Source organism: Phlebotomus papatasi, chromosome 2, assembly GCF_024763615.1.
Source record: "Phlebotomus papatasi isolate M1 chromosome 2, Ppap_2.1, whole genome shotgun sequence".
Lineage (NCBI taxonomy): Eukaryota > Metazoa > Arthropoda > Insecta > Diptera > Psychodidae > Phlebotomus > Phlebotomus papatasi.
This window is the reverse complement of record NC_077223.1, coordinates 107,981,628-107,999,077: the sequence shown is the minus strand read 5'-3', so window position 1 is coordinate 107,999,077 and position 17,450 is coordinate 107,981,628. Positions and strand designations below refer to the sequence as shown.

General features: G+C 32.7%; 2 protein-coding genes across 2 annotated transcripts in view; one reads left to right on the top strand and one right to left on the bottom strand.

The window, feature by feature from the left end:
• Positions 1-3,994, top strand: part of LOC129800716 (neurotactin) — a 56,019-nt gene extending 52,025 nt beyond the window's left edge. Inside the window, exon 6 of the mRNA XM_055845314.1 lies at positions 2,742-3,994. Within this exon, the coding sequence (XP_055701289.1) occupies positions 2,742-3,871 (1,130 nt within the window). The 3' untranslated portion in view covers positions 3,872-3,994. The remainder of the gene's footprint in view (positions 1-2,741) is intronic.
• Positions 3,995-10,264: 6,270 nt separating this feature from the next.
• On the bottom strand, positions 10,265-11,691 carry LOC129801118 (farnesyl pyrophosphate synthase-like). The gene is made up of 4 exons (XM_055845882.1): positions 11,622-11,691; positions 11,474-11,547; positions 11,265-11,411; positions 10,265-11,051 (listed from the first exon to the last, which is right to left on the bottom strand). The coding sequence occupies exons 1-4, from the start codon at positions 11,689-11,691 to the stop codon at positions 10,278-10,280; spliced, it is 1,065 nt and encodes a 354-aa protein (XP_055701857.1). The 3' UTR covers positions 10,265-10,277.
• Positions 11,692-17,450: the final 5,759 nt, after the last annotated feature.

Below are 17,450 nucleotides of genomic sequence, written 5' to 3'. Positions count from 1 at the left end.
ACACTGGATAAATTCGGAAATCCCTCTTATGGGTTTTTCTCTAATATTTTCACTCCAATAATCCAGATAACGGAGAGCTCAGTGTAGTTTCTTTGCATTTGCAATGCATGCGATGTTGCATTCTTTTTTTTTACATAGTCAGAATTAACTAATTAAATACTACAGGAGAAGTACCTCAAATATACTTGATCACTAAAATGTAACTTCTTCTTTACACGATTTAGTGAAACGTTTCTGAAGACTGAGATAACTTTCATTGGCTATTTTCCTTATATATAAAGAAAATTATAGTTTTAATGACTGAAAAATGGATTTAATTAGTTAAGTAATTATTTTAATATTTCACTTTTTGTGAAAAATTATGATAATGGAAGAAAAAGTGTTGTTAATTACATTGTTTAACATGTTTGTACACTCTAACTTTTCTAAGCAGATTTGCTTTAATATGCTATTTTGAGAAAAGATCTTATAAATTTTAGAACAAGTACTAAAAAACAAATAGCTACATAAGACATCTCTTAGGTCTTTAACCTCTTAATAAGGAAGTTGATTTATTTGAATTTGAGATTAGGGTTAAAGGATTGCATATTTCAAAATCCTGTACTAAAATCCAAAAAAGGAAAGCCAGTCAAAAAGCTTTGTTTTTCTTATATTAGCTTGTAAATAATTATTAATTATTTATAAATTAATAGGCTATTGATTCAAAAATACCTGATTTCGTTTAAGTTTTCAACAATGTTTTTTTTTAACTATTAGAACAAGTACGGAAAACCATTGAGCCAGAATTGGGATCTTCAAAAAGAACTTAAGTAGAAATTCAGTAGAAAAGAACTTCAGTAGAAATTGTACGTATACTATTGATACTAATTATTAAAGGAAAGACTGGACACTTTTTCAGCACGTTCTCGAATTCTGTACTAAAATTTGGAGGAAAAACCACTGAGTTTAGGTTTAAATACTGGATTAGAAAATTGATAATGGTTCATACTCCATAGAATCAGTACCAATTTTTGAAGAAAAGACTAGATTTTTCTTAAGTACCTGCTAGAATTCTGTACTAAAATTTTAAGGTCATAACAACTGATCCTGAATACTAGAATAATTTAAGAAAATTGAAAATTATTCCTACTCTATGGAATAAGTATTAATTTCTCAAAAAAGCTTGGTTCTTCTTTAACATGTTTTAGAATTCTGTACTAAAATTTTGGGCTCAAAACCACTGAGTTTCAATACTGGAATAATTTAAGAAAAGTGAGAATGGTTCATAGTCTGAAAAACAATTACTAATTTTTAGAGAAAAGGCTAGATTTTTTTAAGTACCTGCTAGAATTCTGTTCTAAAATTTTAAGGTCATAACAACTGATCCTGAATACTAGAATAATTTAAGAAAATTGAGAATTATTCCTAGTCTATGGAATAAGTATTAATTTTTAAAAAACACTTGGTTCTTCTTAAATATGGTTTGGAATTCTGTACTAAAATTTTTGGCTCAAACCACTGAGTTTAAATATTGGAAAAATTTAAGAAAAGTGAGAATGATTCATAGTCTGTAAAACAAGTACTAATTTTTAGAGAAAAGGCCAGATTTTTCTTAAGTACCTGCTAGAACTCTGTACTAAAATTTCAGAGTAATATCAACTGATCTTGAGTACTAGAATAATTCAAGATAATTGAGAATTATGCATACACCATAATATAAGTACCAATTTCCAAACAAAAAACTGAATTCTTCTTAAACAGGCCCTAGAATTCTGTACTAAAACCTCAGGGTCATAACTAATCTTGAATACTAGAATAATTCAAGACAAATGAAAATTATCCCAACTCTATGAAATAAGTACTAATTTCTAAAAAAAAACTTGGTTCTTCTTAACCATGTTTTAGAATTCTGTACTAAAATTTTTGGCTCAAACCCCTGAGTTTAAATATTGGAAAAATTTAAGAAAAGTGAGAATGGTTCATAGTCTGTAGAATAAGTATTAATTTTTATAGAAAAGGGTAGATTTTTCATAAGTACATGCTAGAATTCTGTACTAAAATTTCAGAATAATAACAACAGATCTTGAATACTGGAATAATTCAAGACAATTGAGAATTATGCATACACCATGATATAAGCACCAATTTCCAAACAAAAAACTGACTTCTTCTTAAACAGGCCCTAGAATTCTGTACTAAAATTTTAAGGTCAAAACCAAAGAGGTTAAATACTGGAATAATTTAAGAAAAGTGAAAATGGTTCATACTCAATAGAATAAACACAAATGTGTTAAAAAAAAAAATTGGGTTCTTTTAAGGCATGTCCTGGAATTCTGTACTAAAATTTCGGGGTCAAAACAATTAGGTTCGAAACTGGAATTATTTTATAAGATAAAACATAGCGACTCTTTTTAGTTTAATTTGGAATCTTTTGAAAGCTTTTAAGCCTAGAACGTGTGCTATTTTTTTATGCTCTCAATTCTTCCGCTGTTCGTCAGAAGGGTATTCCTCTTTTCAAATTAAAAGAATCTGTTTTTTCTCCATTTTTTTTTGCTTTCAACCCTTGGTATGGGTCTTCTTCAGTGGGCTGAGAAAATATTTATTTGTTTGAGAATAATTTTTAACAATTTTTCATCCTCTCACTCAAGACTTACTCAAAGAAACTTTTAAATATTTAAAAAACGTCTAACGTCTGACTAACTTTATGCATCGCCACATTATTTTTTTTTAGTACAAGTACTAAATTCTCCCAAATTTTCTAGGTGACTCTCCCGGAAAGATGCGTCCATCGAAGAGATATGCTCGAGCTCGTGATGTAATCTTCGTCAGGCCCAATTTCCGCGTTGGAATCTTTGGCTTCCTGACCCTTGATGCTCTATCTAGGTCTACCCATCCCCCTAGATCTGGAAACTATGGTCTCTCAGATATCATTACAGCTCTGAGGTGGATTAATCTGAACATTGTGAACTTTGGTGGGGACCCGAAGTCTGTTACACTCTTTGGGCATCGTGCTGGAGCTACTTTGGTGTCAGCCGTGGTGGCTTCGCCTCAAGCTAAGGATCTATTTCATCGTGCCTGGATCACCTCTGGGTCAGCAATCTTCCCCGGGAAGACACTACAGGAGTACGAGAAGGAGAATCAGGCTTTTGCTGAGGCTGTTAATTGCCGGGATGCTGAATGCTTGAGAGGGGTACCTGGAAGTGCTTTGCTAGATGCAGTTCCGGATACCTGGCGTCGTGCATCACTGGATCTGCCCTCGAGGACGGAAAATACGTCGACACGGCATGAGTATTTGGCTCTGGATGGGGAGATTTTGCAGGAACATGCCATTGATGTGTGGAAGAGGGAATTGGGACCACTGAAGATGGTTATTGGAGCAACAGCCCATGAGGCGCATTCGGAGAAACTGTGGCTGAAGCACAAAGAGTGGACACCGGAATTGGTGAGAAGGCATGTCGATGACAGTCTGATTGGGCAGAGGGGCTTGACGGATGAGGCCCTCAAGCGATATGGGGAAACTTATCAGGGATTGGTGGCCATGATCTCAGACATCCGGACAGTCTGTCCGTTGCTCACTGTGGCCAGATCTCTGACATCTGTCCCATTCTATGTGGTCACCCAAGTGGCTGAACCCATAAATGTGGCAGATGCTGATGCTGATGTCCAGGCCATCTTTGGACGCTACGAACCTCATACACCGGAACAGAGGCGATATGTTTCGGCCATTCAGCAACTCTTCTATCACTACGTGTCTCATGGAGAGATGAAACAGTACGAATCCCGTCGGCCAGTCTTTCTCATTGGCCAGGATGCCCTTCCGGCCGAAGATTATCCCAATTGTGATTTCTGGATTGAGAAAGATGTCGTTCCGCGATACGGAAGAGTCGACTAAAACCCACCGGTGAGTCAAGCAGAAATTCAGAGTTCAATTTTTTCTCTAGTAATGTCTTTTTTATAAAAAAGAACATTTTCCCTACAAATCCCTTTTTTTACAAAAGCAAAAAAACAACAAAAATTTGCATAACGAGAAATTCTTTTTGATAAATGTATAACTTTTAAGTATTTGAAGGTCCTTTTTGATAAGAAATATTTCATTTTTCGATATTTTATATACAAATCATTGAAAAAATGAAAATTCCATTTTTTCGTAGATATCAATTTCTTAAAGAGAATTTTTTGAAAGAAACTGAGCGCAACAAAAAGACAAAAAAAATGTCTTTTTTCATTATGTACAAGGTTTTTCCTTTAAAATATCTTCCTTCGGACACTCATACGTATTTTTCACTCATTTTTTTTAAAGTACTATTATTAAGTGTTTTTTAGAAATGACAAATTTTTAAAAATGATGGAGGAAGAAACAATATACGAAAGAGAATTCATTCCTTATGGCTCCGGCACACCTTTTAGATCAGGAAAATTTCATGAAATCGAAATTCGAAACCCTTTCTTTCTCACATGTTTTGCATATAACTATCTCATTCTTTCGCATACCAAATTCGATTGAGCTAAATTGAATTTAGAATGATGTTTAAGAGAAAAAGAAGAGTGCGAGAGAATGAGATAGACATATGCAAAACATGTGAGAAAGAAGGGGATCCGAAATTCGACTTCATGAAATTTTCTTGATCTAAAAGGTGTGCCCGAGCCATTAAAATCAAGAAACTGCCGTTTTTTGCGAATTTTTAACAATAAAACCTTTTTCAATAGATTAATTCAAAAGTTGTAGCCATTACAAAAAACTATTAATAAAATAAATTTAAAAAATATACAAGCAGGTTATCACTTTTGTAACAAACACTCAATTTATAAAGAATTAAATAAAAAAGAATAATCCAAAAAAATATAACTTCCAAAATAAACTTTAGGACATTTTTCTCAATAAAATAAATAAAGGAAAAAATCCCAACGTTAAAACGAAAGAAAAAAAAATCTTTTCTCATGCTCTCTAAATTATTCCTCCTTTTTTTAGATTATTGTAATTTTTAGTAAGAATATAGAGAAAAAAAATCTTCACACAGCAAAGAGATGTTAATTTAATTTATTGCCCTCCCGAAATTAAATGTTTTCTTTCTTGTAATTTAATTTTACTATAAATGGCTGTATTTTATTTTAAATTTAGTTCTTCTATTTTTCAATCTCAATAAACATAAACAATTTTAGCTTTTGTAAGTCAACACAATCCCCTAAGAATTCTTATTATAAATAATTGTATAATTTAATAATAAAAAAAAGATAAAATAGAGATGGATATTATATTTAGGTAAGATTGATACAAAGTAAAAAAAAAGAATGATATGCAATTAGATAAAAATTCACACACACCCCACATTAAATTGTTGTAATTGTAATTGAATGGATTGAGAGTAAATTTGCGCGTATTTTGCAAAAAAAAAATGATATTGAAGTAAAAGTAATTCAAATTATTACCAATAATGGAATACAAAATAAAGAAAAAAAATACTCTGTATTGCGGTTTTAGAAATTACAAATAAAATATATGATGTAATAAGAACATGGAGTTTTACTTTTTACCTAAACTTTTTGTTATTCTGTTTATTCTTGCAGTTATTTTTACAATTATTTATTTATTGTCGTCTCTCTATTTTTTTAACCTACGATGGAAAATCCATGCTCAGGATGTAGGTCACTAAAGCGTGTCCACGATAAAATTGTTCCCAAGAATAATGCTTTAAAAATAAAGTACATTATATTGAAAAAAAAGAAAAATATTTTTTCAAACTTTAATTCATTGTAGATTTATTAGATATATTAGAATTTTTTATTCAAGTATTTGATTGGCAAAATCTCGAATCTTCTTCTTGAATCCTACCATCAAGGTCTGTACATGATCATCTTCTCGACGAGATCAAGTTCTCGATGCGTTTAGCCTTCTTCTTCAGATCGTATTTAATAATAGCCCAATATGTTTCAACTGGACGGAGATTTGGAGTGTTTGGCGGATTCATCTCCTTGGGTACATAACGAACGTCGTTCTCCTTCGAAATGTCAAAGGATTGTTCTTGTAGCGCATGATCACCTTTTTCTCCAAATCTCGATCTCCAATACCCCGATTTTTTTTCACTTCCAGGTTTTTGGGCAGTGGTTTTACTGTCGAGGAATCGAAGAACCACCCTCCGGACGGTCTGGAGTGAGGTATTTGTGAGTTTTCCAAAGTCCGCGTAATTGATTCCAGGATTTTTTAGATACGTTTACACGATCAGTTCCCTTCTCTTTTCCATTATTATTTCGTATCTCAGTGAAAAATGAACAGAATTTTATGAGAGTTTCACCAAAAGCAGAGTTTGGCGAATTTTTTACATTTTACATCATTTTTTTTTACATACTAAAAAAGTCTTTAACATGTGCTACATTTTAACATGTAAAGTTAAAATGTAAAAAAAATTAAAATTGATTGATACCCATCAAATAACAAGTTCAAATTTTTTTTACTCAACCAAAGATTTCGCTGTAAATCAGTCACTGTGTTATCACACTTGCACATTAAAATTTTAATATGATTCACATTAATTGTCGCTGGTGAGAGTCCAAATGTGTAATTTGTGTGTTTGAATCATTTTATATTCAAAATTTGATCTATTTGTTGATAAAAAGGTAGACTTGGCCCGCAAAATTTGATATAAATTGATTTAGAGCATTAATGTAATTTTCTCTTTAATTTTTTAATGTGAAAAATGTTGATGCTTTAGGTAAATTTAAACTTATTTTTGCAGGCCAAGTTCACTTCTTTATCAATAAATAGAAAAACCCCAAATATTAAGTGACTCAAAGACACAAATAACATATTTAGACGCTCACAAGCGACAATTAATGTGAATCACATTAAAATTTTAATGTACAAGTGTGATAATGCCGTAAAACCCATGATGAAATTTACTGACAATCACTATTCAAATTTTCTACTACCTGGTTGAACCAATATAATAGTAACCATCTAAACAATTAATAATTTTTGAGCTTCTATCTACATGCTCAGGGAGTTTTCCAATTGTTCCTTGGTTTCTTCTAATCATAAATATTGTAATCATTGAAATTGAGATTTATTACCTACTCTCTTCATAACGATAATTTGTTTGGGGGATTTTGCTATATACCTTGTCCAAGACATCACATTCCAGAAAACAATGTTCACGAAGACAATCAGTGTCTCCTTGCTAACACTGATTCTGTGGTAATGAATGTTTCTGTGATAATATTCTAAAAAACCATTGCGCTTTATTACTAAAATGAGACTAACGTATTAAATAAAAATTCACACAGAAATTATGATATTATATCGATTTTCAATAAAATCTGCACAGAATCCGAGTAATAACGATCTAAATTGCTAAACGTTTCGTTTGAGAGCTGTGAGGATTTTATATTCAATTTTAACCGTTTCGTGCTGAAACTGTGCGCTCTTTACTTGCGATTTTAACATTTTCGTGTGGAAGCTATGAGTGTATTACATACAAGTGAAATCATTTTAAGCTCAAGTTGTGTTAAATTTTGTTCATGGTTCAACAATATCAATATTGATATTGCTTACAGGAAATATTTAAAAGATTCAAAAATGCTTAATTTTCCTTTTTTACATTTTACGTATTTTTTACATATTTACATATTTTTTACATGTGAAGGCACAACCCTGACCAAAAGAAAAGTAAAATCACGTGTTACAATGTTTACATACATCGAAAATGCTGAGCTAGAGACATCTGTCATAAAAATATCAAATCATTTGGAACAATTTTATCATGGACACGCTTTAAATAAAGAGAAAGTATTGTTGTGGATGAGAGTTTTGCAAGAGGTTACTCAAGATCGAAAATTTGTGTCCACATTCCGTTTATTCCATGGAATTCAAATGTGATTCTAATGATTCCAAATATGTGATTCTCTTAATAATTCAATTTGGTCTTCTGTGATTTTCAATTATTCCATTGTGTGATTCCGTATCTCTCCGATATCTTCAAATTTGTCGAATTTCGGATGTTATTAAATACGATCAATTTCCTTTATTTTTGGATCAAATTAAATTTTTCTTTCTGCCACAATTCGTCGCTTCCAAAATCCAAACATAAATACATAATATTGTAGGTCTAAAATGCAATTTTATAAGAGAAGCAAGTTTAAGAAGTTTGAAGATTAATATACAATATTGAGCTATATTTAAATATTTTATTACAATTAGTAATATCTCCAATTTTTGAAGTTTATCGTAGAAAAATCCAGTGGTGGGTATAAGGGGGTAGCAAAGAGGAAATGTTGACGTAACTCCTATCCCATAAAGGTGCTCCCAATGAACCGTATACTTTTTAAGTGTTTTGAATTTGATTACATATCGTCTCCTGAAAATGCAAGTGTTCTAACTCACAATAAGTTAATTCACGAGAAAAGCAATTTAAAACTGTGCTCTTGATCCACAGTTTTGACACCTTAAAATCGTTCTTTTTATGTTTAAATCTTCAAAGCAACTAATAAATATGATATATTAAATATACGAAGCTTATTCGATTTTTGGTTATATTTTGTTGTACAATATTATCGTGCCATTGTCAATATTTGCAAGAGTAAATTCTGCTCAATCAAATTTTATTCACCGATTTTGATGATGCTGACCTCATTTACCGTTATCAAAAGCTTATGATGTATTTTAGCGATCACATTGATCCTTCTCCGGTTCCTTAAAACCTATATTAAAGTACATATTGTATACGAAATTGAAATTTATTATTAGATGCTCGGTCAGTAGATTAATTTTTGAATGACAAAAAAACACGGATTTGACCTAGATCCTTCTCCTCCTTTATTACTCGGACAACGTTTCGGAGCTTGTTGGCCCCTTCATCAGGTATGCAAAGTAATGGGTGGGAAATAGGGTCTGGACACAAAATAACTACGTATATACACACTGCTGGTGGTCAGAATGCGACTGAAAATTGAAATTTATTTGCCCTTTTCACAACGTAAATGCGTGAATCGTCACATAGAACAATTTCATTTAATCATATTAGAAAAACAAATGGTTTTCGGGGAAAATTTTATGAATTTTCCGGTAATATTGGGTTAATATATTATCACTATGGCAATAACTCAAAATCGACCAAAATGTGAGTTAGAACACTTGCATTTTAAGGAGACGATATCGATCCCTCAGAATATAAACCGAATAACTCGCGAATGGCCAACTTTTCAGGAGAGCGATTTGAAGCTGAGATTTTACATGCTAATCATAGGATTTTTAAGATTTAGAACCCATATAACTTTGGGAATAATTAACTTTTCGGTATAATATTCACGGGGAAGGTAAAGGGTGTTAAGGAGTACACGAAAAGCAAAAAAAAAACGATTTTTGCAAAAAAACGAGTTGTTCGGATTATATTCTGAGGGATCGATATAAACCAACGTAATATATTTTGCATCAGAAAATGGGTAAAATATAATTTAGTAATTTTTTAAGCATTCATTTTATCTTGGTGGATGATCTGTTCTGCAGATTGGATGATCCAAGACACATGGTCGATATGTGCTTCTCTTACCTTATTATCATCTTACGAATTCCAGTGAAAAATTAGTAATAAAACATTATTGCTAGAGACAAAAAGGGTGATTGGTCAAGTTTAATTGGCTCAAGTTTAAGTTTGATTTTAAGCTTTAAGCAAAAACTAAGCTAAAAACAATAAAAAGCAATAACATGATAAATGGCATAAAAATATTTATAGTAAAGAGACACAGAATATAAAACATAAAAGATCCTAAATAAAGTAAAAAGTAGAAGAAAAGAATAAAAAATATTGCACTTTTTTTTAAATAACACTTATAATAGAAAAGTAATTATAAACTAAAGAATTAAAAAATTAAAAAAAAAATTGAAATCTTAAGACATAAATTGCATAAAACAGTCAGAGGCGTGCAAGAACCGTTGAAACCGAATAAACGTCAAATGAAACATGTACGTCAATTGTCAAAAGGCTACCAAAACAAACTTATTTTGACGTTTATTCGGTTTCAACGGTTCTTGCACACTTCTGGAATAGATGATGAACATTTCAGAAAATTTATTGAAATTGTCCAAAAAGAATTTGCATATTTTGAAATGAACTCACTTCTTACTCGCAACAGGGGATAGCTTTCAATTTATAAAAAAATTACAACGCACAAATAATCTTTTTATTGATTCTTTTTTCTTTCTTTTTAAATTCAAACATTCATTGATTTTTAGCTAATTATACTCTATGATATGTGCCTTTTAGTAAAGTCCCTATTCGCCTTTTTATTGATCAAGTTACTACAGTATTTTAATGTTTTTCCACATATTTGTGGCACGTTTTTAAAAAAAGATGCATATATGGTTTAGTTGTTTTGCTGGAAAATTCTAAATTTTTGTTTAGTTTTTCATAGATCTCATCCTCGTACTTAAGACAAATATCTACCATAGATACTTCGTCGTACAGTTCCTTAATTCTCTTTACGCACAATGGATCAGCTTTTCCGTAATTCTCTTTGAATATTTTCTTCTGAACCGGAGTGGCTAACTCTAAAAATTTACATGCTAACCATGTACATCTTCCCTCTTCAATGTCCGTTCCAACTTTCCCGATTACTTTTGGGTCAGCGTAACAATCGGTAAAATCGTTCTGAAACTGAAAAAATGCCCCAAATTGTAAGGAGAAGGAACGTGCTTCTTGAAAAATATCAGGATCAGTGACATTAGCCAATTGCAATCCTATTGCCATTGGAATATATCCTCCGGGGTATACTGTTTTCGTCTCTGTAATTTTCTTGTATTGGTCCATTGTAAAGGTCGTGAAATCCTGATGCTGTGTCTGAATATCCAAATATTGTCCGATAGAACCAACAAAAATTGTTTCTCTGAATAACTCAAGGAGTTTAACGTAGCAATCAAGATGACTAAAATGCTTCTTTAGAACAACATAAGTGGCTGCTTCCAGCATAAATGCATCATTAATGGCACTTAACTGAACATCTTCCATTTTGTGCCAACAGAGTTTCTTTCGCCTAGTGGGACTACCGTCTATAATGTCATCCACAATAAAACATGATCCAATAATCTGAAATTTGATGCATTTAAATAAAGTAAAAAGAATATAATGCCTAACGCACAATAACTTTTGTTTAGTAAACATATTTTTGACATTTCAATGAGAGTGAGTGAGATCTTAATCTAGTCATCTTGCTCATTCTCACGGGAAGCTTTGAAAACATGTTTACTAACCAAAAGTTATTGTGCGTTGGGCATAATTCTTGGACAGAATTAAATTTACCATTTCAAAACAATAACCTAAATACGTGGCCAATTTTATATTTTCTTCTGTTTGCATGGCTTTTGATGCAAATAACTTAAAAGTATTTGTCACAACAAGAAAACCATGCATTCTTACATTTCCCTCTACAACATTGTGGTTAAACATCTGAAAAACCATAAAAAAATATGTTGAAATTACAGGAGTTTAACTTTTGATTCATGAATTACGCGTTCAATGTGCTTCTCAGCTCTTCCAGATGTATCATAAGCTCTAGTCGCCTCTTTTAAATCATCAATAATATCTAACAAAATAATGTATTCTTAGTAAAATTGTGTCATGATAAAAGGGAGAAGAAATATTTAAATTAAAAATTACCTTGGCATTGTATAAATTGCTGCCGGTTCTTGTGGAATTCCTTTTGGTCAGCTTCATATCCTTTATGCATTTTGTTTGCTTTCTTCACTGTGGTATCACATATTAGTATTAATATTTAACCCTTTAAGGACGATTGGAACACCGGTGTCCCATAAAGAAAATAATTTTTCCTGACTACCTAAAGTTATTTTTTTCTTATGTCTGTACATAATTGTAAAGTAGAAGGTTGAAGGAATCTGCAATATTTTTTGCAATTCTCTAGCTATTTGATATGTAGTATATATTTAAGCTCAAAAATGGCGAATTTTTAAATTCACAAACATTTTGAATACATCAACCGCCAGTGTTATCTGAATCGAGCAATTTTCCATGAATGCCAACTGTGTTTCGGGCAGTTTTTTCGAGTAGTTTCCATGACTGCCAACTATTTACTGTAACGGGGAGGAAGTTGACAACCTGCACGCATCTCGAAATCCACGCAATTTGATTTTTTTTTCGGGAGGCCCTCCCTGCATGCGCTGGGAGCTATAATAGTAGTTTCGCCTCCGTTTTACAAACGAAAGAGTAAATACTATCCCAGCGTGACCAATGTCAACAGTCGACGCCATGTCATACGAAAGAAGAAGATTTACTGTAACGCCGGACCGGTTTAGGAAGCCGGCTTGTAATGACGTATCTTGTGCGAGTGTTCTGTATTTAAAGTGAGATCTGAGTGTATTGTGCTGGTTTTTGCCTGATTTTTAGTGCAAAAAGACTGCAGTGGATACAGTGTACACACCTGTGTTGTAGAACTTCAAGAAAGTTGCTAATTTTTAGTATAAAAGAGGATTTTATCTACACTAGATCCCGGCATTATGCACATTTTCGGGACCGAAAAAAACGCGCGAAATGGCATTATGCATTGAGAAAATTTGCATACCTACAGGGGTTTTCTTTTGAATAAATTGACCGTTGAACGAATTTCGCGCAGAGTAAAAGTCGGTAAAAGTAGTTCAAACAAAAAGATTCAAATGTTTCAACTAATTCAACAATATAAATGCATTAACAAACAGTACATGGCCAGAGTTCTTCAATAAATGGTTAGAATAATAAAAAATAAATACCTTAAAAAAAAGAAATTAAAATTTTGTTCTGAAAAAGTAGCAAAATGTTTTCAAATTTCCCGCGTCGCAACATAGTATGCATTCAGGCGTATTTCAAAAATGATTTCATAAATTGACCCCCGATGGTAGGCAAATTTGCATAATTGTGTGTGCATAATTCCGTCAGGTGCATAATCCCGAAGGACTTAATGCCGGGACTGAGTGTACTGCATCTCTACGAATCCGTCAGGGGAATTGATGTGATAGCGGTATTTGTGAGACTTCTCACAATAGGACACTACAAATCACTAAATTGCATAATTCTTGGCGATTTGGGGATTAGTGGAAGACAAAATCTTTTCTTCCTTTGAGCTCGCGATTTCTTTTAAGTGCAATCGCGCATGTCTTATATAAGACAAAGGCGACAAAGGAGACCGACGTCGAAAGTCGAACACTGGACTGTGAGAAAGGCATAAACACTTCATGCGGAGAAAAGGAGGTTTGGCGGTGGAACTCTTTGGTAGGCTAGGCGTAATGTTTCCACGTAAGGGTCTATTCAGGGGCCTCTCAACATTTCATTTTTCCATACGTTTTTGCATAGAGGCACTGAAGACTATTGGCAAGTTTTTTCTTAAAGAGGATTGACTTATCAGTCTGATATATTTGGAAATCGTGCATTAAAAGCTAACTAAAAATACATATTTCATAATGTTCGCCGAAATAATACAAGAACTACGAGCAAATTTGTTTAAGTCGCGGTGCAATAGCTGCAAAATTTTTACAAAGAAAAGTGAAAAATTTCTTCACTTTTTATTAGACTTGATGGGCTCCTGGACTATTTGTCCAATTCTCCTCACCGCTGAAGGATGCTTTCGCTCACAAGCATCCTCATCGGAGATCAGGGATATAAAGCAAATGAATTAGAAGAGTTTTATGGAAAAGAAGTGGAAATGGTGTTACAGTAGACTCTCTCAAATTCGGGCATATGGGGCCGAAATGTCAGCCAAATTAGACAGAAATTCGGGCGACAAACTTTTTGAAATGCAACGATTTTTTATTCATGTGCATATAGATATTGAGTTTGCACACTCATATATAACGTAAATTGCATGAAAATCCCTCAATAATGCAAAATCACATCAAAACTAAGACAAACCATGCCATAATAATAATTGATAATCATAATCGAACTTGAAAAATGTCAACAAACTTTTTTGAAATGTAACCGCTGCCCGAATTGAAAAGTAGCCCGATCTTAAAAGAGCCGAATTTGCGAGAGTCTACTGTATTGCTGGGAGGATTCAAAGGGAAAACCTTTTAACTGATTTTTTTCCAGTTATACAGTACCATTCCACAAATCGCAGCGCACCAAAAAAAGTTTAAAATTTTTCCACATGTGTTCAAATATTTTCAGTTGTTATGGAAACAAGATGTTTCTTGACTCCTAGCTGGATATTTGAGCCTTAAATAAAATCTTATAGAGATACTTAGAATGTCATAAGTGTGGAATATCGGAGTAGATGGTGTCTCATTTTTAGGCACTTATCTCCGATATACATGTTTATATCTAATGGTTTTCTCAAGAATGTAAATTACGTATGTGAAATAATACATAAACACAAGCTTTATGTGTGTATTAAAAAAAAACTTTACTAATATGAAATGAACTAATTTCTTACGAATCAATAATGAATAAATACTTTTCAGCGCTTTAGCTTTATTTAATAAAAAAGAAAATAATAAAATTAATTTACTTTTACAAGAAATTATATTGACTACAGTAGACTCTCGCTTATCCGTGGACTCTTTTTCCGGGTGACATAAAAAAATCCGTGAGACAGTTGAATTTTAAAAATTTTGTTGACATATTTTCCCCGTTTTGGGTTTTTTTGTTAAAGCAAATGTGCTCTATCTTGTTAATTCTTTCTCATTGTAACTTTTTTGGACAGTACGCATGTTTAGAGAGAATGTCGATTCAGTCAGATCAGAATTCACTCCATAAATTTGCAATGTAAACGAAAAATCGTTAGATTTCAAACAATTTGATGTGTATCACTCTCAAAATCCGTGTGACATTTCGGTCCCGTTCCACGGATAAGCGAGAGTCTACTGTAGTTCTTTATTTCAAGTCAGATATTTCTTGTATAAAGGATTTATTCGGAATTTACTGGCAATGATGATATTGGAATTTGGAAACAGTTGAACACATAGTATTATAAAACTGTTTTCATTCCATCCAATTGATATTAAATTAGTAAAAATAATGTTATAAAAGAAAAGATTGTGTAGGGCCTCATCGTAATAAAGACATAAGATTCTCTACAATTCAATTATGGAATTAATTATGGGATTTTTAACATAATTGGAGTTGAGATTGTCGGGTAGACTAAGGGGCTCAAAAGAGCCTAGATTTCTGATCACGTGCAAACTCAAATACACTCCGTTTTTTTTTTAATCTAAATTTGATCTTGCCTCTCCCATTCGCAATTTCCATAGTTACAAATTGGCGTTACAGCAATTTGTAACTATGGAAATTGCGAATGGGAGAGGCAAGATCAAACACTTCTTGCTATCTTTTTTTTTGTCATTCTCACAGTTCAAAAAGTATTATTAATTAATTAATCAACTTAACTAATTAATTAATTAAAAATTTCATTTTTGGGTCACCGGTGACCGAATCAAAGGGTTAACACCCCTGATGGAAATTCAACAATAAAAATAAAACTGACAAGCCAAAAGAATGAAAGGTCTAACCTTAAAAAATTTAACAGTCACATTCAGTGTTTTTATTATCTATATGGACAATTGAAGTATATTTTATAACCCATAAAATTTAATTAAAATTTCTTGAAAAAAATTTATAACGTATTTAATTTATATAATTCAAGTACTATGTAGTTTTATTTCATTTTAATCTCCTTTTTGCTAAAAGAACAGATGTTCAAACTTTCTGTCCTAAAGGGCACAGAATAGGGTGCCAATAAGTCGCGACGGGGTCTAAATGAGAGCGTTAGAGAGGTAATGCGACACATAGCCTCTTTTCTTCAATTCTTATGCTCACCTTAGTGGGCTAGATGCCTGGTAGGCGTAGGCCGCAGTACACTCAGGTGAGTGATAGAAGATTGGGTAACCAACCGTAGTGGGAATGGGAAGTCACGAACCTGAGGCTAACAAACAAGGGATCTAGTCCTTCTAGAGAGGGTTGGGCGAAGGGCTTTCACAAGTCACCACCGTGAACAGAAATGTATCGTACTTTCGTTCAAAAAATTCCAGATGATTTTTTTACGCAAAATAATAATTGAGTTAATTTTATTCAAGCCTTTAAGAACGAGAGGGTAAAAAGTTGAGGGTTAGGGTTTAGAGATGGATGTAGGATAAAACCTTTTTATTATTAAATCGTCCTTAAAGGAGTCACTAGCAAAGACGGTACTATTAATTAAGTGTGGGTGTCGAACTAAAGAATAGCCGAGCTAGAATCACTATGAAATAATACTACACTGTATGTAGTTTTCTTCACTTGATTTTGCGAATCTTGTCTAAAGACTGAAATCATTTCCGTAATTTCAATGCTTTTATATGCGATATGCGATATTACGAAATCACTATTTTATGTATAAAGTTAGTACGCACAGATCAAACTAAATTTATGGGTCATTTTTTGGATACATCTAATGGCTTGTGAAAATACGACATTAGAATACTATAATAGCATTATTAGCATCAAAAAATGTTAAACCAAAAAACACCTGTAGCGGTAGATGGGTTTTGAGCACTTAAATTTTGAAGACTCATCAACGTTTACGTTATCCTACTACAGTCAAGTTCCTCAAATATGAATGTTTTGGGGAAATGAATGATATTTCTGAATCTCTCGCGTCTGACCAAGTGAACGTAAATTAAAGCCTGAATTAACCCCTATCTTTCATACGTTACATTTAAGAAGCTCCCATAGAAAATACACGTAATATATATAGGAAATATACGTAAAGGACACTGTTTTGTGCTTGTTGCGGTGAGCATTAGAACTACGAAAATAGTGTTGCCGACCGTGTTTCTCAGCTGTCACTGTCAAAATGTAATATTTTCCAAGAGATTTTATTTGATTTCTAAATTTATGCAAAGATTTTCAGTTATTATTATTAATTGTATCGAGACGCTTTATTTGTATTACAATGTGATCTTTACAATGTTCTCGGGGGGGGGGGGGGGGGGGGGGGGGGGGGGGGCGGACTCTAACTCACCACAACACTGAGTCAAGCCGGGGATCGACCCGCCCAAGATCTTATGGTCTTGCCTATTGCGCCACTGAGATCCCCAGATTTTCAGTGATTTTAGTGATATTATTGATAATAATAAATATAAGTCGGTGCGTTTAGTGTAGAGAAGAGTGTAATTGGAATTTTTGGAGTTATGTAATTGGATTCTGGGTGATTTGTAACTTCTACCGTTTATAAGAATAAGGCCTAAAATAGTGCCTAAACCTGGAAGTTATCAGTGTGTCAGACGGGGGGCTTCGACCGATATTTTGATAAACGTAAGGGAATTTATGTGGCATTCTTACGACACTTACCAGAACTTACACTAAATTGAGAAAAAAACAACAACTTTACAGAACTTATCATTCTAATTTACTCTTTAATAAACAGAATTTGTCGACGAAATTAATATATAATGCAATAATATTGAGGAGCCACTAGAAAAAAATTGTTCCAATTCAGACTGATTCTGACTCTACGTAAAAGAATTT